The sequence below is a fragment of the Coregonus clupeaformis genome, chromosome 28 (genome assembly GCF_020615455.1).
Source record: "Coregonus clupeaformis isolate EN_2021a chromosome 28, ASM2061545v1, whole genome shotgun sequence".
In the NCBI taxonomy this organism is placed as follows: domain Eukaryota; kingdom Metazoa; phylum Chordata; class Actinopteri; order Salmoniformes; family Salmonidae; genus Coregonus; species Coregonus clupeaformis.
This window is the reverse complement of record NC_059219.1, coordinates 19897139-19917411: the sequence shown is the minus strand read 5'-3', so window position 1 is coordinate 19917411 and position 20273 is coordinate 19897139. Positions and strand designations below refer to the sequence as shown.

Here is a 20273-nt window from a genome sequence, read left to right as displayed (position 1 = left end):
GCCTGAAAGGGTCTGTTCTCCTCTGACCTACTTGTCATATGTTCCTTGTTCCATGTTCTTTCATTTACATTTCAGTCAGTTAGTAGGATGCTCTCATCCAACTCAGAAATAAGTGCATTCATGTAAGTGAGCTGAAACGTGCTAGAAGAATGCAACAGTTAGACTTAAGATACATTATACATTATGTTCTTGTTATTTCTGTTTTCTAGCCAGGCTTGTGCAGGTCAGATTACCCAGCAGGCTTTGCTTTGTTGACTTATTAGGCTCCCTCCAGATTACAATCAGTTACATGTTAACCTCAGTGTTCCAGGAGTGTGCATGAGGGCATATGTGTGTGTGTGTTAGGGGTGTGTGTGTGTTTGTATTACACAGGTCCACATGTGGTTTCAGTTAGAGAGGTTGGCCCTACAGCAAGTGTCAGGTTAATGACTACCCTGTCAGTGGAGTCTTTATACCAGCCCTTCCTTCCCCAGTAGAGGGAACATTTCCCCCTTCTAGAGCCCTATCTCCCTCACCCTTTCTTTACCCCAGATGCCCTATCGCTCCCCCTCTTACCCTTCTTTTCCTCTCTGTATTCCCCCTCTCTTCCTGGCTATTATTTTCCCCGTAGGACTCCTATCTACCTCACCCTCTATATTTTCTATTTATCTCTATTCCCTCTCTCTCCCTCTCTTCCTGTCCCCCTCTTTCTCTCTCTCTCTCCCTCTCTTCCTGCCCCCCTCTCTCTCACTCTCTCTCTCTTCTTGGCCCCCCTCTCACTCTCCCTCCATCTCCCTCTAGATCTCCTATTTTCTAGATCTACAGTTTGACCTCTCCCCCCACCCCTCCCTATCCCCCTCCCTCTCTCTCTCTCTCTTTCTCTCTCTCTCCTCACTATGTAGCAGTGATAGTCTATAGACGCATTGTCCCTCTGGTGGGCTGTAAAATGTATTTTCTCAAATCAATCAATCTCTTCTTTTCCCCGTCTTATCTGCACCTCACCTCACCCCTCTTCTCTTTCCTTTCTCTTCTTGTTGTTGTTCTCTCTTCTCTTCCCTCTCATACTTTGTCACTCATCACTTTCCACTTTCACTCATTAGCATTTATAGCAGGCTCACAACAATGTTGCCAAAACAATCAAGAGTCAACAGGATTTAAATCCTGTTTTTAATTTCATGTTTTAATTGAATGCCCCCCTCTCCCCCTCCAATTAAAAAATATAGTTCAGCCTCAAAACATCTTCAGGGTTCAACCACAATGAATGGTAAAGATTAGTTATCACATTGACCATTTATTTATGCAGAATTTTGTTATTTTCCACCTACAGTGAGGGAAAAAATTATTTGATCCCCTGTTGATTTTGTACGTTTGCCCACTGACAAAGAAATGATCAGTCTATAATTTTAATGCCAGGTTTATTTGAACAGTGAGAGACAGAATAACAACAACACAATCCAGAAAAATGCATGTCAAAAATGTTATAAATTGATTTGCATTTTAATTATGGAAATAAGTATTTGACCCCCTCTCAATCAGAAAGATTTCTGGCTCCCAGGTGTCTTTTATACAGGTAACGAGCTGAGATTAGGAGCACACTCTTAAAGGGAGTGCTCCTAATCTCAGCTTGTTACCTGTATTAAAGACACCTGTCCACAGAAGCAATCAATCAATCAGATTCCAAACTCTCCACCATGGCCAAGACCAAAGAGCTCTCCAAGGATGTCAGGGACAATATTGTAGACCTACACAAGGCTGGAATGGGCTACAAGACCATCGCCAAGCACCTTGGTGACAACAGTTGGTGCGATTATTCGCAAATGGAAGAAACACAAAATAACTGTCAATCTCCCTCGGCCTGGGGCTCCATGCAAGATCTCACCTCGTGGAGTTGCAATGATCATGAGAACGGTGAGGAATCAGCCCAGAACTACACGGGAGGATCTTGTCAATGATCTCAAGGCAGCTGGGACCATAGTCACCAAGAAAACAATTGGTAACACAATACGCCGTGAAGGACTGAAATCCTGCAGCGCCCGCAAGGTCCCCCTGCTCAAGAAAGCACATATACATGCCCGTCTGAAGTTTGCCAAATGAACATCTGAATGATTCAGAGGAGAACTGGGTGAAAGTGTTGTGGTCAGATGAGACCAAAATGGAGCTCTTTGGCATCAACTCAACTCGCCGTGTTTGGAGGAGGAGGAATGCTGCCTATAACCCCAAGAACACCATCCCCACCGTCAAACATGGAGGTGGAAACATTATGCTTTGGGGGTGTTTTTCTGCTGAGGGGACAGGACAACTTCACCGCATCAAAGGGACGATGGACGGGGCCATGTACAGTCAAGTCTTGGGTGAGAACCTCCTTCCCTCAGCCAGAGCATTGAAAATGGGTCGTGGATGGGTATTCCAGCATGACAATGACCCAAAACACACGGCCAAGGCAATAAAGGAGTGGCTCAAGAAGAAGCACATTAAGTTCCTGGAGTGGCCTATCCCATAGAAAATCTGTGGAGGGAGCTGAAGGTTCGAGTTGCCAAACGTCAGCCTCAAAACCTTAATGACTTGGAGAAGATCTGCAAAGAGGAGTGGGACAAAATCCCTCCTGAGATGTGTGCAAACCTGGTGGCCAACTACAAGAAACGTCTGACCTCTGAGATTGCCAACAAGGGTTTTGCCACCAAGTACTATGTTATGTTTTGCAGAGGGGTCATACTTATTTCGCTCATTAAAATGCAAATCAATTTATAACATTTTTGACATGCGTTTTTCTGGATTTTGTTGTTATTCTGTCTCTCACTGTTCAAATAAACCTACCATTAAAATTATAGACTGATCATTTCTTTGTCAGTGGGCAAACGTACAAAATCAGCAGGGGATCAAATACTTTTTTCCCTCACTGTAGTACCTCTGTGCAATGTGATGTTCCTATTATAAGGAGGTAGTACATGGTCATGACAAGGCTAACGATGCATTATAACCGCAGGCTTTTAGTGTTACAATTTTTTAAAATCAAGATCAGGTGGGCCGTCGCGCTTCAGCAACAAAGGAAAGGAGGGGTGCTCAACAACAATGACAACAATCATGAGAAGGGCTTACCAAGAAAAACTTCCAAAATAACTTATTTGAGGTAAAAATAAGTTGGAGCATAATAAAAACATGGACTATGCTATCGCACGCCACTGCATCGAAGCCAACCATGGCTCACCTTCCTCAATGCGCTTTGTAGCCATAGAACAGGTCCACATTTCACCAAGAGGAGGTGACATCATACATAAACTAAAACAAAGAGAGGCATTCTGGCAGTACTGCTTAGACACTGTGGATCCTATGTGGCTAGATGATTTTTCACTGTCCTCGTTTCTATAATGTTGTTGCCTTGATTTTTGGGGTCTCTGTGTCTCCGGATTCACAGACACCCAAATAACACTTATGTATATTTTGACATGGCCTATTGACTAATGAGATACATTATTTATCTTATTATTAGTATTATTTTGTGCTGTAATTTGCCATTTACCTTGAAATATATTATCATTATAATTGTTTTATATTGTTGCGTCTCAATGGATCACTAGGCTATAAATAGGAGCTAAGTGCAATGGTCAGGTCACTCTGAGGAAGACGTCAGCTTGACGTTGAAACATCAGTCACCTGTTCGCATCCTGTACAATGGATTAAAGTGAGCAAAAATAAATACATTTTTGGTTGAGTGCTCCAACTCCGTTTTACCTCGAATTAGTCCTTTTGGAAGTTTTTCTTGATAAGCCCTTCTCATTGTTATAAATATGTTCATTATCTTATTAACTCTTTTTTCTCTTCCTCCTCCCCTCTCCCTCTCTCTTCCTCCCCTCCCTCTCCCCTCTCCCTACCCATCTCTCTTCCTCCCCTCCCTCTCCCCTCTCCCCCATCCAGGTCCACAGTAATAACCGCCACACCCAGGGTGTGAGGGTCTTCAGTAAGGTAGAGTGTCAGTTTAAACCTGGCCTGTTACTCCCCTGGTCCTCGCCCCCCCTCTCCCTGGCTGTACCCCTGGAGGACCTGAAGGACCCCTCCTCACGCCCCATCTCCCTGCCCCTGGGGGGTCGCCCCGCCCAGATCTTACGCTGCCAGTTTGCCTTCGCAGACCGATGGATGCTCATCTCTGAGATCTCCTTCTACTCCGGTACGTTCAGTGTATTGCTCTCTGTCAGTGCCTTCCATTCTCATCTCACTCCTTTTTTATTCTCTCTCCTTTTCTCATTCTCTTTCTCTACTCTCCTTTTCTCATTATCTCTGTAATTGTAACATTATCTCTCCTTTTCTCTCTGATTCTCAGTCTCTCTCTCCCCTTCTACTCTGTGGGATTCATGGTTATCTCTGATTGTCTTAGGAAGTTGATCATCCTATTCTATGGGCTGTTTTTAGATGATATATGCAGTCTACAGTATGTATGCGTTATACACTGTTTAATACTATACTTGTTTATCCGTCTCTCTCTCTCTCTCTCTCTCTCTCTCTCTCTCTCTCTCTCTCTCTCTCTCTCTCTCTCTCTCTCTCTCTCTCTCTCTCTCAGAGCCTTATGGGGAGGGTGTCGACCCCATGGACACGGGCTCTGCTCTTCCTCCTCTTCCTCCTGTTTTCACCTCCTCCGTCAGCCCCGCCCTCAACCACAACTCCTCCAACTTCACTAGCGTTCCCTCTGGTGAGTCACCTCTCCTTCACCACTTGTACCTCTCCCTTTCATCCCCCCGTCCGTCTCATCCCCCTGTCCGTCTCATCTCCCTGTCCGTCTCATCCTCCTGTCCGTCTCATCTCCCTGTCCGTCTCACCCCCCTGTCCGTCTCATCTCCCTCTCCGTCTCACCCCCCTGTCCCTTTCATCCTCCTGTCCGTCTCACCCCCCCGTCCGTCTCATCCTCCTGTCCGTCTCATCCCCCTGTCCGTCTCATCCCCCTGTCCGTCTCATCCCCCGTCCGTTTCACCCCCTGTCCGTCTCATCCCCCTGTCCGTCTCACCCCCCTGTCCGTCTCATCCCCCCTGTCCATCTCATCCCCCCTGTCCGTCTCACCCCCTGTCCGTCTCTTCCCCCCGTCCGTCTCACCCCCTGTCCGTCTCACCCCCCTGTCCGTCTCACCCCCCGTCCGTCTCACCCCCCTGTCCGTCTCATCCCCCTGTCCGTCTCACCCCCTGTCCGTCTCATCCTCCTGTCCGTCTCACCCCCGTCCGTCTCACCCCCCCCGTCCGTCTCATCCTCCTGTCCGTCTCACCCCCGTCCGTCTCATCCCCTGTCCGTCTCACCCCCCGTCCGTCTCACCCTCCTGTCCGTCTCATCCCCCGTCCGTCTCACCCCCCGTCCGTCTCACCCCCGTCCGTCTCACCCCCCGTCCGTCTCATCCTCCTGTTCTTCTCACCCCCCCGTCCGTCTCATCCCCCTGTCCGTCTCACCCCCCGTCCGTCTCATCCTCCTGTTCTTCTCACCCCCCGTCCGTCTCATCCCCCTGTCCGTCTCCCCCCCCGTCCGTCTCACCCTCCTGTCCGTCTCACCCCCCGTCCGTCTCACCCCCGTCCGTCTCATCCTCCTGTCCGTCTCACCCCCCCGTCCGTCTCATCCCCCTGTCCGTCTCACCCCCCCGTCCGTCTCACCCTCCTGTCCGTCTCATCCCCCCGTCCGTCTCACCCCCCGTCCGTCTCACCCCCCCGTCCGTCTCCCCCCCCCGTCCGTCTCATCCTCCTGTTCTTCTCACCCCCCCGTCCGTCTCATCCCCCTGTCCGTCTCACCCCCCGTCCGTCTCACCCTCCTGTCCGTCTCACCCCCCGTCCGTCTCACCCCCGTCCGTCTCATCCCCTGTCCGTCTCATCCCCCTGTCCGTCTCATCCCCCTGTCCGTCTCACCCCCGTCCGTCTCACCCCCCGTCCGTCTCACCCCCTGTCCGTCTCACCCCCTGTCCGTCTCACCCCCTGTCCATCTCACCCCCTGTCCGTCTCACCCCCTGTCCGTCTCATCCCCCGTCCTTCTCACCCCCCTGTCCATCTCACCCCCATGTCCGTCTCACCCCCCTGTCCGTCTCACCCCCCTGTCCGTCTCTTCCCCGTCCGTCTCACCCCCTGTCCGTCTCACCCCCCTGTCCGTCTCACCCCCCTGTCCGTCTCATCCCCCGTCCGTCTCACCCCCCTGTCCGTCTCACCCCCCATGTCCGTCTCACCCCCCTGTCCGTCTCACCCCCCCGTCCGTCTCATCCCCCTGTCCGTCTCATCCCCCTGTCCGTCTCACCCGTCCGTCCGTCTCATCCCCTGTCCGTCTCACCCCCTGTCCGTCTCACCCCCCGTCCGTCTCACCCCCTGTCCGTCTCACCCCCTGTCCGTCTCATCCCCCGTCCGTCTCACCCCCTGTCCGTCTCACCCCCCATGTCCGTCTCACCCCCTGTCCGTCTCACCCCCGTCCGTCTCACCCCCCGTCCGTCTCATCCCCTGTTCGTCTCATCCCCCTGTCCGTCTCATCCCCCTGTCCGTCTCACCCCCCGTCCGTCTCACCCCCCGTCCGTCTCACCCCCTGTCCGTCTCACCCCTGTCCGTCTCACCCCCTGTCCGTCTCACCCCCTGTCCATCTCACCCCCCTGTCCGTCTCACCCCCCTGTCCGTCTCATCCCCCGTCCGTCTCACCCCCTGTCCGTCTCACCCCCATGTCCGTCTCACCCCCTGTCCGTCTCACCCCCGTCCGTCTCACCCCCGTCCGTCTCATCCCCCTGTCCGTCTCACCCCCGTCCGTCTCACCCCCTGTCCGTCTCATCCCCCTGTCCGTCCCATCCCCCTGTCCGTCTCACCCCCCTGTCCGTCTCCCCCCCTGTCTGTCTCACCCCCGTCCGTCTCATCCCATTCTCTTCTCATCCCTCACCCTTTCCCCTCCCTTCCCACCTTTTTGCCCATTTTCACCCCTCCTCCATTCCTATTCCATTCCCCTCTCTCCTCTCCTCTCCTTCTCCCTTTCCATCTTGCCCCTCACCCCACCATTTGTGATGAGTGTGGGCATGCAGTGTTCTAAGTCGTTTAAAGCAGTGCCAAAAACAGGTATAAGAAGTATCCACACCATCCAATGGCTTTGGACAGGTGCTGGATATCACTGTAGAAAAGAGCCATGTGTGAGCAGCCTCCTCCTCTACCCATCATGCTGTGTTAAAGCCCCTGGCCTCAGTCCAACCTCACACAACAGCCATCTACACTGCAGCTTTCTCTGGCAACATGGTCGTCTGCAGAATAAGACATCTTTATTGTCCACGTGGAGGTGGACATCTCATATGCTACATGTCAACATGCTCTCATGCTTTTCAGTACCTTGAGAGGAACTCTCTCTCTTCTCCTCCTCTCTCTTCTCCTCTGTCTGATCACTCCTTCCATCCCTCGTTCCTCCAGAACCCCCCACCACCAACTCCATGATGGACAGCACGGGTAACAGCACACTGTCAGGTGAGACAGAGAGAGACAGGGGGATGGAAAGAGGGAAAGGAGCTACTTCCTTATATTGCCATTTCCCCTGATAACGGGTCTGTTTAAGACAGCTTAGAGCTGTCCTGACACCATGAGGGGGTTCAGAAGGAAAGGAAAGAGTGAGGAAGGAAGGGAGGGATGGAGGGATAGAGGGCAGGAGGGATAGAGGGCAGGAGGGATAGAGGGCTGGAGGGATAGAGGGATGGAGGGATAGAGGGATGGAGGGATAGAGGGATGGAGGGATGGAGGGATATAGGGATGGAGGGATAGAGGGATGGAGGGATGGAGGGCAGGAGGGATGGAGGGATAGAGGGATGGAGGGCAGGAGGGATGGAGGGCAGGAGGGCAGGAGGGATAGAGGGATGGAGGGATGGAGGGATAGAGGGATGGAGGGATAGAGGGATAGAGGGATAGAGGGCAGGAGGGTTAGAGGGCAGGAGGGATGGAGGGCAGGAGGGATGGAGGGCAGGAGGGATAGAGGGATGGAGGGATGGAGGGATAGAGGGCAGGAGGGATAGAGGGATGGAGGGCAGGAGGGATGGAGGGCAGGAGGGATGGAGGGCAGGAGGGATAGAGGGATGGAGGGATGGAGGGATAGAGGGATGGAGGGATAGAGGGATAGAGGGATAGAGGGCAGGAGGGTTAGAGGGATGGAGGGATAGAGGGATAGAGGGATAGAGGGCAGGAGGGTTAGAGGGATGGAGGGATGGAGGGATAGAGGGATAGAGGGATAGAGGGCAGGAGGGCAGGAGGGATAGAGGGATGGAGGGCAGGAGGGATAGAGGGCAGGAGGGATAGAGGGATGGAGGGATGGATGGATAGAGGGATAGAGGGCAGGAGGGATGGAGGGATGGAGGGATGGAGGGATGGAGGGATGGATGGATAGAGGGCAGGAGGGTAGGATGGAGGGAGGTGGAGTTAATTTTTTGACTCTGGGCCAAAGAGTGAAACACACTAACACAGCATGTTGCTTTGTGGTACCTCATCATATTCACATACAACAACACCACTGTTTCCTTCCTGTGATCTCCCTAACTGCATGTTGACGGAACCAACGGAACCACTGTGGAACTAAGGAACATCAGATCATGGAACCAGACAATAACAGGCCTTTTTAGAGACTGTGGTGTATAGTGCTTTGTCTGTCTTAACGGCTGTGGTTAGGTGGCTTTGGATGTGTTTGTTTGAGTATGTGTGCATGCCTAGAGAGAGAGAGAGAGAGAGAGGAGAGAGAGAGAGAGAGAGAGAGAGAGAGAGAGAGAGAGAGAGAGAGAGAGAGAGAGAGAGAGAGAGAGAGAGAGAGAGAGAGAGAGAGAGAGAGAGAGAGAGAGAGAGAGAGAGCGGGAGGGAGGTCTCACTTTACAACACTGTTTTGCATGTTTGAGCTGAACTCATAAACTGTGCGTGTGTGTGCGTGCGTGTGTGTGTGCGCATTCTATTTCCTTTATAATCAGAGCTGCTGCTCTCATGCAAGGTAATCTGGAACAGAAACACAGCTAAAACATTCTGTCCCCAAGACCAGCCCTGAGGCTTTCACAGACCTCCCACACACACACCAGACAGTCAGTGAGCTTGATGAAAATATTTGGGTGTGATAGACAGATGCGTTCTCAGCAGCTCCCACTCTGACTATGCAGACAGTGCTAATACACAGAATGCAAAGCACATTAACACTGGGTCAGGAAACACACATAGACACACACTGGACAGGGAGGCACACAGGGGTAGTTCTAAAGTCACCCAGGCACACCTACAGCACACACACCCTCACACGCTACTCATATAAAGCACATAAACACTTACATATTTACTGATGAAATACTCACTCTCTCACATACCACATATACTGTCGCATACGCACACACACACACACAAACACACACACACACTTCATTACGTTTCTGTTCTTCTCAGGGGCCGACTTCGATGCTGTGACCCCGAGGGCGGGCCTTCCTGTCGCCAAGGACGACAGCAGTAACACAGCCATCCTAATTGGCTGCCTGGTGGGCATCATTCTGCTGCTATTGGCTGTGATCGCTGGCATTCTGTGGAGGCAATACTGGAAGAAGATACTGGGCAAGGTGAAGGAGGAAAGACTTTCAGCATGACTTTCAAAATGGCTACCATTATCTGTCTCATGTACCTTTACATTCTTACGTAATGTACGTGTTGGCCTTTCAGGATCAAATTAGTCTGTCCAGTAGCGTGTATATGTGTGACTGTGTGTGTGTGTGTGTGTGTGTGTGTGTGTGTGTGTGTGTGTGTGTGTGTGTGTGTGTGTGTGTGTGTGTGTCACGTATGCATCCGCTGGCTTACTTGTGTGTGTGTTTTGCTAACCCTCTCCCTGTCCTCTCCAGGCCCAGGGCAGTCTGTCCAGTGAGGAGTTGCGTGTCCATCTGTCCGTCCCCTCAGACAACGTGGTGATCAACAACACACACAGCTACTCCAGCCGCTACCAGCGCATACACACCTTCCCTGACGACAGGGACAGGGAGCGCTGCGACGGAGAGGGAGAGTACCAGGAGCCCAGCGCACTGCTCCGACCACGAGACCACACCGGACGAGACAGCACCGGTAAGACATGGTCGCCGACAGACAGACAGACAGACAGACAGACAGACAGACATTACTGTATTATTGGAAGAAAGAAAATAAAATATAGCAACTGCTATATCAATTAGCCAGTTGATTTTAATAGGAAAGTTGAAGGAGAGAAATGTGGTACAGTACAGTAAACACACAAAAGGATACAACAGATCCTGGAGAAATCTTAAAACACAAAAACTAAACATGACAACATCAGATCCTGCGATAGACACAGACAGGCAAATAGGGCGCGCACACACACACACACACACACACAGGGCACAAGAGACCTATTGTTCACTGACGGGAAGGAAAAGAAAAGAGAGAGAGAGCATTCCTAGTTGCACCGCGCTGCAGGAGGCCACTATGCTGTCTTTACTATACACTGTGTAGATTAGAACAGTGTCACATTATACAGAAGAATAACAATATCACAGAAACATTATTATGTTGAATAACAGAAATATTATCCTCCCACATGTACTTTTTACCCCTGTGGTTGTTACGTTTGTTCATTGCCTGAGTTGTGTTAACCTTGCCTGGTGTTTGCTATGCTGTTCTGTTCTGTTCTCCCCATCTTAATGCATCCCTCCCCTTGTATTGTATGCTGTGTTTCGCTAACTTGTGTTGTGTTGTGTTTTTGTTGTGTTGTGCTGTGTTGTGTTGTGCTGTGTTGTGTTGTTTGCCTTGTGTGTATCGTGTGTTTTGCCTTGTCGTGTATATCGCATGTTGTTTGCCTTATTGTGTGTTTTGCGTGTTGTGTGCCTTGTTGTGTGTGTGGGTGCGTGTGTGTCTATGTGTGTGTGCGTCCATGTGTGTCTATGTGCTCCATGTGTCCCCACCCCCAGCCTTGCTGTTAAACAACCCAGCCTATGACCTCCTCCTGTCAGATCAGAGGCAGCATGGCTCAGGCTCCTCATGGCCCCTAACCGTCCCTATGGCCAGGGCCAGCTCCTCTCACCCTCAGGAGAAGAGCCTCAACAATGGGGCCCAGGGTAAGAGCCTCTGACTGGGTGAAAATACCAGGATTCACCCCCTCCCTGGAGCTCCATGGAGCTGGAATCATACTGTCTAGAATAACAGAGAAACATCAGGGCTCTGGGCATGTGTTTGATTATGAACCCTTTGTCACTCACTCACTGCATCAATTCACTCCATTTTGTGTAATGCTTTTAACATAATAAAATAATTTGTCTCAAAATTCTCATGACAAAGGCCTGCGCCCGCCTCTCTCTCAACTCCTCTATCCCTCCTTTCGCAACCTCTTCCCTCCTCTTCTCCCTCCCTCCATCCCTCCCTCCAGCCTGTGGTATGGACTTGGAGAAGGGCTTGCCCCCCACGCAGGAGGAGCCTCCCCCGTACCCCGATGCTCCTCCCTACCCGGCCCTGTCTCCCCCCTTCCCCGCCAGCGTGCCCCACTATGCAGAGGCGGACATCGTTAGCCTGCAGGGCGTCAGGTAAGAGGGGCAGACACCACTGAGGTTTTTAAATCACAATTAACATTTACATTTACATTTAAGTCATTTAGCAGACGCTCTTATCCAGAGCGACTTACAAATTGGTGCATTCACCCTATAGCCAGTGGGTTAACCACTTTACAATTATTATTATTTTTATTATTTTTTGGGGGGGGTGGGGGGGGGCTAGACGGATTACTTCATCCTATCCCAGCTATTCCTTAAAGAGGTGGGGTTTCAAATGTCTCCGGAAGGTGGTGAGTGACTCCGCTGTCCTGGCGTCGTGAGGGAGCTTGTTCCACCATTGGGGTGCCAGAGCAGCGAACAGTTTTGACTGGGCTGAGCGGGAACTATGCTTCCGCAGAGGAAGGGGAGCCAGCAGGCCAGAGGTGGATGAACGCAATGCCTCTCGGTTGGGTGTAGGGACTGATCAGAGCCTGAAGGTACGGAGGTGCCGTTCCCCTCACTGCTCCATAGGCAAGCACCATGGTCTTGTAACGGATGCGAGCTTCAACTGGAAGCCAGTGGAGTGTGCGGAGGAGGGGGGTGACGTGAGAGAACTTGGGAAGGTTGAACACCAGACGGGCTGCGGCATTCTGGATGAGTTGTAGGGGTTTAATGGCACAGGCAGGGAGCCCAGCCAACAGCGAGTTGCAGTAATCCAGACGGGGAGATGACAAGTGCCTGGATTAGGACCTGTGCCGCTTCCTGTGTAAGGCAGGGTCGTACTCTCCGAATGTTGTAGAGCATGAACCTGCAGGATCGGGTCACCGCCTTGATGTTAGCGGAGAACGACAGGGTGTTGTCCAGGGTCACGCCAAGGCTCTTCGCACTCTGGGAGGAGGACACAACGGAGTTGTCAACCGTGATGGCGAGATCATGGAACGGGCAGTCCTTCCCCGGGAGGAAGAGCAGCTCCGTCTTGCCAGGGTTCAGCTTAAGGTGGTGATCCGTCATCCATACTGATATGTCGGCCAGACATGCAGAGATGCGATTCACCACCTGGTTATCAGAAGGGGGAAAGGAGAAGATTAGTTGTGTATCGTCAGCGTAGCAATGATAGGAGAGGCCATGTGAGGATATGACAGAGCCAAGTGACTTGGTGTATAGGGAGAAAAGGAGAGGGCCTAGAACTGAGCCCTGGGGGACACCAGTGGTGAGAGCACGTGGTGCGGAGACAGCTTCTCGCCACGCCACTTGGTAGGAGCGACCGGTCAGGTAGGACGCAATCCAGGAGTGAGCCGCGCCGGAGATGCCCAGCTCGGAGAGGGTGGAGAGGAGGATCTGATGGTTCACAGTATCAAAGGCAGCAGACAGGTCTAGAAGGACAAGAGCAGAGGAGAGAGAGTTAGCTTTAGCAGTGCGGAGAGCCTCCGTGACACAGAGAAGAGCAGTCTCAGTTGAATGACCAGTCCTGAAACCTGACTGGTTTGGATCAAGAAGGTCATTCTGAGAGAGATAGCAAGAGAGTTGGCTAAAGACGGCACGCTCAATAGTTTTGGAAAGAAAAGAAAGAAGGGATACTGGTCTGTAGTTGTTGACATCAGTGGGATCGAGTGTTGGTTTTTTGAGAAGGGGTGCAACTCTCGCTCTCTTGAAGACGGAAGGGACATGGCCAGCGGTCAAGGATGAGTTGATCAGCGAGGTGAGGTAGGGGAGAAGGTCACCGGAGATGGTCTGGAGAAGAGAGGAGGGGATGGGGTCAAGCGGGCAGGTTGTTGGGCGGCCTGCAGTCACTAGTCGCAAGATTTTATCTGGAGAGAGAGGGGAGAAAGAAGTCAAAGCATAGGGTAGGGCAGTGTGAGCAGGACCAGCAGTGTCATTAGACTTAACAAACGAGGATCGGATGTCGTCAACCTTCTTTTCAAAGTGGTTGACGAAGTCATCCACAGAGAGGGGAGGAGGGGGGGGGGATTCAGCAGTGAGGAGAATGTGGCAAAGAGCTTCCTAGGGTTAGAGGCAGATGCTTGGAATTTAGAGTGGTAGAAAGTGGCCTTAGCAGCAGAAACAGATGAAGAAAATGTAGAGAGGAGGGAGGAAAAGATGCCAGGTCGGCAGGGAGTTTAGTTTTCTTCCATTTCCGCTCAGCTGCCCGGAGCTCTGTTCTGTGAGCTCGCAATGAGTCATCAAGCCACGGAGCTGGAGGGGAGGACCGAGCCGGCCGGGAGGATAGGGGGACACAGGGAGTCAAAGGATGCAGAAAGGGAGGAGAGGAGGGTTGAGGAGGCAGAATCAGGAGATTGGAGGGAGAAGGATTGAGCAGAGGGAAGAGATGATAGGATGGAAGAGGAGAGAGTAGTGGGAGAGAGAGAGCGAAGGTTGCGGCGGCGCATTACCATCTGTGTAGGGGGCAGAGTGAGTAGTGTTGGAGGAGAGCGAGAGAGAAAAGGATACAAAGTAGTGGTCGGAGACATGGAGGGGAGTTGCAGTGAGATTAGTAGAAGAGCAACATCTAGTAAAGATGAAGTCAAGCGTATTGCCTGCCTTGTGAGTAGGGGGGGACGGTGAGAGGGTGAGGTCAAAAGAGGAGAGGAGTGGAAAGAAGGAGGCAGAGAGAAATTAGTCAAATGTAGACGTAGGGAGGTTGAAATCCCCCAAAACTGTGAAGGGTGAGCCATCCTCAGGTAAGGAACTAATCAAGGCGTCAAGCTCATTGATGAACTCTCCAAGGGAACCTGGAGGGCGATAGATGACAAGGATATTAAGCTTAAATGGGCTAGTGACTGTGACAGCGTGGAATTCAAATGAGGAGATAGACAGATGGGTTAGGGGAAAAATTGAGAATGACCACTTGGGAGAGATGAGGATTCCTGTGCCACCACCCCTCTGACCAGATGCTCTCGGGGTAAGCGAGAACACATGGTCAGACGAGGAGAGAGCAGTAGGAGTAGCAGTGTTTTCAGTGGTAATCCATGTTTCCGTCCAGCGCCAGGAAGTCGAGGGACTGGAGGGTAGCATAGGCTGGGATGAAGTCAGCCTTGTTGGCGGCAGAACGGCAGTTCCAGAGGCTGCCTGAGACCTGGAACTCCAGGTGTGTGGTGCGTGCAGGGACCACCAGGTTAGAGAGGCAGCAGCCACGCGGTGTGAGGCGTTTGTGTAGCCTGTGCGGAGAGGAGAGAACAGGGATAGGCAGAGGCATAGTTGACAGGCTGCAGCAAATGGCTACAATAATGCAGAGGAGATCGGAATGAAATGAACTAAACATCTGGGAAAGGAGAGAGCAGGCCTCCCTCACCAAAAAAAAAATATAACTCTCCCAACTTCCACCTCAGAAACTATAATTGTTTCACTGAACCACCCGAATAAAACTCTCCCAACTTCCACTTTAGAAATTAGAATTGTTGTAAACTACAGCAGACTGTTATCAGTAGCTGTAATTAAGTACAGCAGCTACCAACCACCTAACGTTAATGCCTCGGATAATGAGGTTAGAAAAACAGCTGAATAGTGGCAGCTAGCTGGCTCAATCACAGGTACTCTTAAGCATGAAATAACATTGGAAACAACTAACCACAGTTGCTAAAAACCCACCTTTTTAACTTGGACTTTAATCAGTGATCTTTCTTTGTTTTTACGTTCTTTTATTGCCTTTTTCGTGTTTCTACTCTAAAGTGTGTTGTGATTTGAAATGCACTTTCAATACAATTTGCTGTGATTTGTCTTGTCAGTGGTAACAACACGTATGCAGTGCCAGCCCTGACCTCCCCCAGCCCCACTGCAGCAGACTCCACCCCCCTGCCTGAACTGCCCCGACACTGTCTGGTCTTCAAGGAGAAATTGGGAGAAGGACAGTTTGGAGAGGTACGCCTGTGTGTGTGTGTGCAAGTGTGTGTTAGCTTGACAACTCACACTAAATTCTTCCGCTGCTCTGTCGTTCACTACATACTTTAGTCTGAGACTGTCATCATTTAAGTAATTTATGGTGACGAAGGTTGGTTTTCTGATTATCTGAGACAGTGACTATACTTGGACTTTTAGTTGTGGTGGTTGGTTGTCTGTAGGTAACTTTTCCCATTGGTTCCTTCCTCAGGTGCACCTGTGTGAGATAGAGAGTCCTCAGGACCTGCCTAACCTGGAGTTCCCTTTCAACGTGAGGAAAGGACGCCCTCTGCTGGTGGCTGTTAAGATACTGCGCCCTGACGCCTCCAAGAACGCCAGGTCTGTCTCAGGATAGTTAATCTAAATCATTTAGCGAACAATTGCCATTTCAAGAGCTATTAAGAACATCTAATTTTGGTCCTAAAGTTTTGCGTTTCTTTCTCAGTTTCTACCTCTCTCTCTCTCTCTCTCGCTCCATCTCTTCTCTACTTTTTTTGCTTTTTTTCCATTTCAATTGTTGATCTCTCTCTCTCTCTCCAACTCTCGCCCCTCTCTCTCTCTCTCCACCTCTCGCCCCTCTCTCTCTCTCCACCTCTCCACCTCTCCACCTCTCGCCCTCTCTCTCTCCACCTCTCCACCTCTCGCCCCTCTCTCTCTCTCCAACTCTATTGCCCCTCTCTCTCTCCACCTCTCGCCCCTCTCGCCCCTCTCTCTCTCTCGCTCTCTCTCTCTCTCTCTCTCTCTCTCTCTCTCTCTCTCTCTCTCTCTCTCTCTCTCTCTCTCTCTCTCTCTCTCTCCCTCCCTCCCTCCTAGGAATGACTTCCTAAAGGAGGGGAAGATTCTGTCTCGTCTGAAGGACCCTAACATCATCCGTCTGTTGGGAGTGTGTGTGAGCAGCGACCCTCTCTGTATGGTCACAGAGTACATGGAGAGTGGAGACCTCAACCAGTACCTCTCACACAGAGTCCTGCTGGACAAGACTGGGCCCACACACAACACCCCCACCATCAGGTAACACACACACACATAGTACACACACACATAGTACACACAGGCAGTCACACTCACGTTTTCACAAAGACATGCATAAACACACACAAACACACACCTTTCTCCCTGCGTCTGAAATATTGTATTTCTGCCTCTTATCTCTTGTCTTCTTCTTCCACCACACATCCCTCCCTCCCTCCCTCCCTCCCTCCCTCCCTCCCTCCCGCACAGTTACCCTGCTCTGATCGCCATGGCCAGTCAGATAGCTTCAGGGATGAAGTTTCTGTCGTCTCTGAACTTTGTGCACCGTGACCTGGCCACAAGAAACTGCCTGGTGGGGGGTGAGAAGGGCGAGAGCGGGGGCGACCGGGGCGGGGAGCGGCCCATCAAGATCGCCGACTTTGGGATGAGCAGAAACCTGTACACTGGAGACTACTACCGCATCCAGGGGCGAGCTGTGCTGCCTATACGATGGATGGCCTGGGAGTGTATACTGATGGTGAGAGGACACACAGGGAGAGAGGGAGGGAAGGAAGCAGGGGCGCAACTTATGTCCCCCCCAGTTTTATCATTGGAATGTGATACAAAACGAGGCAACGATGTGCTTTAGGACCATGCGGACGCCTCCAAGCGGTCAGGTGAAAATGTTATGTCCCCCCCACTTCTAAAACCAAAGTTGCGCCCCTGGAAGGAAGACATAGTGAAGGAAGGAGAGAGAGGCATAAAGAAAACAAGAGGTACTGAGAGAGGATATGAGGACGTTACAAAATAAAATAAACAAAATGGTGGGACAAGTAGTAAGTTAGCAGTGGTAAATAAGTAAGTAACTAACAGATAGTTTGTGTCTCTGCAGGGGAAGTTCACCACAGCCAGTGACGTGTGGGCGTTTGGTGTGACTCTGTGGGAGATGCTGAGTGTGTGTCAGGAGCAACCCTACTCCAACCTGACTGATGAACAGGTCATAGACAACGCTGGAGAGTTCTTCAGGGACCACGGAAGACAGGTACACAGACACACACACGCTCATACAGTACAATAGCAGTACATTTAAGTGTGTAGAATGTTTAACCCTCATCTCTCCCTCCTCCCCTTTCTCTCCCCCCTCCACCTCCCCCTTTCTATCTTTCTCCCCATCCCTCCTCTGACTTTGTCTCCCACTCTCTCTCTTTCTCCCCCATCCCCTCCCTCTCTCTCTCCCATCCCCTCCCTCTCTCTCTCCCTCCCTCCCCCTCCCTCTCTCCCCTCCCTCCCCCTCCCTCTCTCCCTCTCCCTCCCCTCCCTCTCTCCCTCCCCCTCCCTCTCTCCCCTCTCTCCCCCTCCCTCCATTCCCTCTCTCTCTCCCCCTCCCTCTCTCCCCCCCCCTTCCTCCCTCCCTCTCTCCCTCCCCTCCGTCCTCCTTCCACCCCCTCCCTCCACCTCCCTCTCCCCCTCTCTCCCCCCTCCCTCTCTCCCTCCATCCCCTCTCTCTCCCCTCCCTCCCTCCATCCCCTCTCTCTCCCTCCCCTCTCCCTCCCCTCCGTCCTCCCTCCATCCCCTCCCTCCCTCCACCTCCCTCTCCCCTTCTCTCCCCCCTCCCTCTCTCCCTCCCTCCTCCCCTCCCTCCATCCCCTCCCTCCCCCCCTCCCTCCATCCCCTCTCCCCCCTCCCTCCATCCCCCTCTCTCCCCCTCCCTCTCTCCCTCCCCCTCCCTCCATCCCCTCTCTCTCCCACTCCTCCCCTCCCTCCATCCCCTCCGTCCTCCCTCCCCCCCTCCCTCTCCCCCTCTCCCTCCCCCCTCCCTCCCTCCTCCCTCCCTCCATCCCCTCGCTCCCTCTATCACCTCCCTCTCTCTCCCCCTCCCCTCTCTCCCTCCATCCTCTCCCTCCCTCCCTCCTCCCAGGTGTATCTGACCAGGCCAGATGTGTGTCCTCAGGGTCTCTATGACCTCATGCTGAGCTGCTGGAACCGGGACTGCAAGCTCCGCCCCTCCTTTGCCCACATTCACGCCTTCCTCACAGAGGATGCCATGAACATGGTGTAGAGAGAGAGAGAGAGAGAGAGAGAGAGAGAGAGAGAGAGAGAGAGAGAGAGAGAGAGAGAGAGAGAGAGAGAGAGAGAGAGAGAGAGAGAGAGAGAGAGAGAGAGAGAGAGAGAGAGAGAGAGAGAGAGAGAGAGAGAGAGAGAGAGAGAGAGAGAGAGAGAGAGAGAGAGAGAGAGAGAGAGAGAGAGAGAGAGAGCTCCTTCTTTCTCTTCCCACTCCTCCTACCTTCATTCCTCCATTCATCATAGTGCTTTGAGCGAAGGATGTGTGTAGAAGTGGTGGAGGTGTAGAGGGAGAGGTGTGCAGTATATTTTGGATTTCTCTATGATGGGCGGATGGGGCTGAGACACCGCTGGTTCGGTTTTCACTCCCACGAGACAGACCCCAAGTCATACCCCTTTACCCCCCCTGAGTAGACTCTAGATTGTCTTAATAAGAATGTAACACAACACAATGGTTGGTGCGGTGGTGGGTTGCTATCTGATTCTGCATAGTGCTTACAGGACCACCAATGGTCCGTCAGTGGTCTGCTAGCTAACATAGGGAAGCTGTAAGACCTGTATGGGGAGGTGATATGACGATGCTTGATGATGTAGATGAATGTGTAACGTTGATTAAGGTTTATCAAAGAATATCAACAATACCAATCTGATTATGAATCAATATCAGACTTTAATACTCTGAAATGTGATCATAGTTTAATAGCATATTAACATTTTGGGATAAACTTAATAACACATCGTCCTATACAGATATTTTATTACTTGACATGCTAATCTTTTTGGTATTTAAAAAAATCATGCGCTAGGGTTACTGGTGAAGGTTTATATGTACTGTCATACTGTCAACATTTCTCGATCTCAAAATGGTACGCACACATTTTTCGCACAGAGATGAAATTGCACACAGGGTTCGCTGTCTTAGTACTATATATAAAACTAGTATGTCCCAGTAAACTCCAGGATGTTCCCAGTATGTTTCACTAGTTTTCAGTATATAACCCAGTTCTTCCCAGACCCTCTGTCCCAGACCCCAGTCTAGGGTTCAGTCTCTAGTCTCATGGAACCAGACAAGTGTGGCTGAATATTGCATTATACTCCTCTGGCTTACCCCTGTTACGTCATAGTTTTCAAGTCTGGCGAGCAAGATGATGGTATGTCATACACAGGCCAGTAGCAGACACAGCAACAGGTGTCCCACCAGCAGTCTGTAACCCCAGGCATTAGACAGACACACACACAATGCTGTCAAGTCAGTCATTTAGTCAGCTGCTCAACCCAGACTAGGCTGGTGTTGTGACTATATTCTGCCACATTCTGCCTCCCTCTCCACCCAACTCAGTATCTCACCACTCCGTAAGCCTTTCATTCAGCAGTCTCACTCATATCTCTCACAACTGATCCACACTCTGAGCTGTAACTATGGAGTTATAGTGGACTGATGTGAACTGATCTGGACTCGAGGACTCTTTCCAGGACAGGAAGCGTGTGTGGTTGTTACCATAGAGATATTGTTGTTACTCTACCAGACCTCCAAACTGAAACCCTTTGGACCTCCAGAGCCAGAGAGAACTGACTGGTGTCACATGATGTGAGCCTCACTGACTGAGAGAACAGGTACAGTAGGGGAGGTGCACTGTGAACGGCTACAGCCAATGAGATTTGAACAATAACAGAAGAGAGACATCCTTCCTGATGGGAGCTGGAATATTACAGCCCACAGCAACACCCACTGAGAGACAGACAACACTGCCTGTGCTGTGACATCACATGTGAAACTGACAGTTGTGATTGGTGACTAGCTGATGGAACAGCATAACATGGATGGGACAGATGGATCAACGACTAGAGGGGGGTGGGGGCTGAGATTATATGTAAATTACAATTTCCATGTGTAAGTGAGGTGAGCGATGTGATGATTTTCTACCAGCGATGGATAGCGGAGCTGGGTCTGACTCAGTGA

The 20273-nt window shown here is 51.3% G+C and overlaps 1 protein-coding gene across 4 annotated transcripts in view; it reads left to right on the top strand.

Annotated features, from left to right (window-relative positions):
• Nucleotides 1–18364, top strand: part of LOC121543073 (epithelial discoidin domain-containing receptor 1) — a 64741-nt gene extending 46377 nt beyond the window's left edge. Inside the window, exons 9-21 of one of the 4 annotated variants that reach the window (XM_045208693.1) lie at nt 3892–4141; nt 4532–4660; nt 7365–7418; nt 9354–9520; nt 9797–10013; nt 10916–11020; nt 11329–11482; nt 15151–15283; nt 15513–15640; nt 16115–16312; nt 16523–16790; nt 17145–17294; nt 18171–18364. In XM_045208693.1, the coding sequence (XP_045064628.1) occupies nt 3892–4141; nt 4532–4660; nt 7365–7418; nt 9354–9520; nt 9797–10013; nt 10916–11020; nt 11329–11482; nt 15151–15283; nt 15513–15640; nt 16115–16312; nt 16523–16790; nt 17145–17294; nt 18171–18311 (2094 nt within the window). In that variant the 3' untranslated portion in view covers nt 18312–18364. Of the gene's footprint in view, nt 1–3891; nt 4142–4531; nt 4661–7364; nt 7419–9353; nt 9521–9796; nt 10014–10873; nt 11021–11328; nt 11483–15150; nt 15284–15512; nt 15641–16114; nt 16313–16522; nt 16791–17144; nt 17295–18170 lie in introns of all 4 variants that reach the window. The other 3 variants (XM_041852779.2, XM_045208695.1, XM_045208696.1) reach the window with 3 other exon arrangements.
• The last annotated feature ends 1909 nt before the right edge of the window (nt 18365–20273 follow it).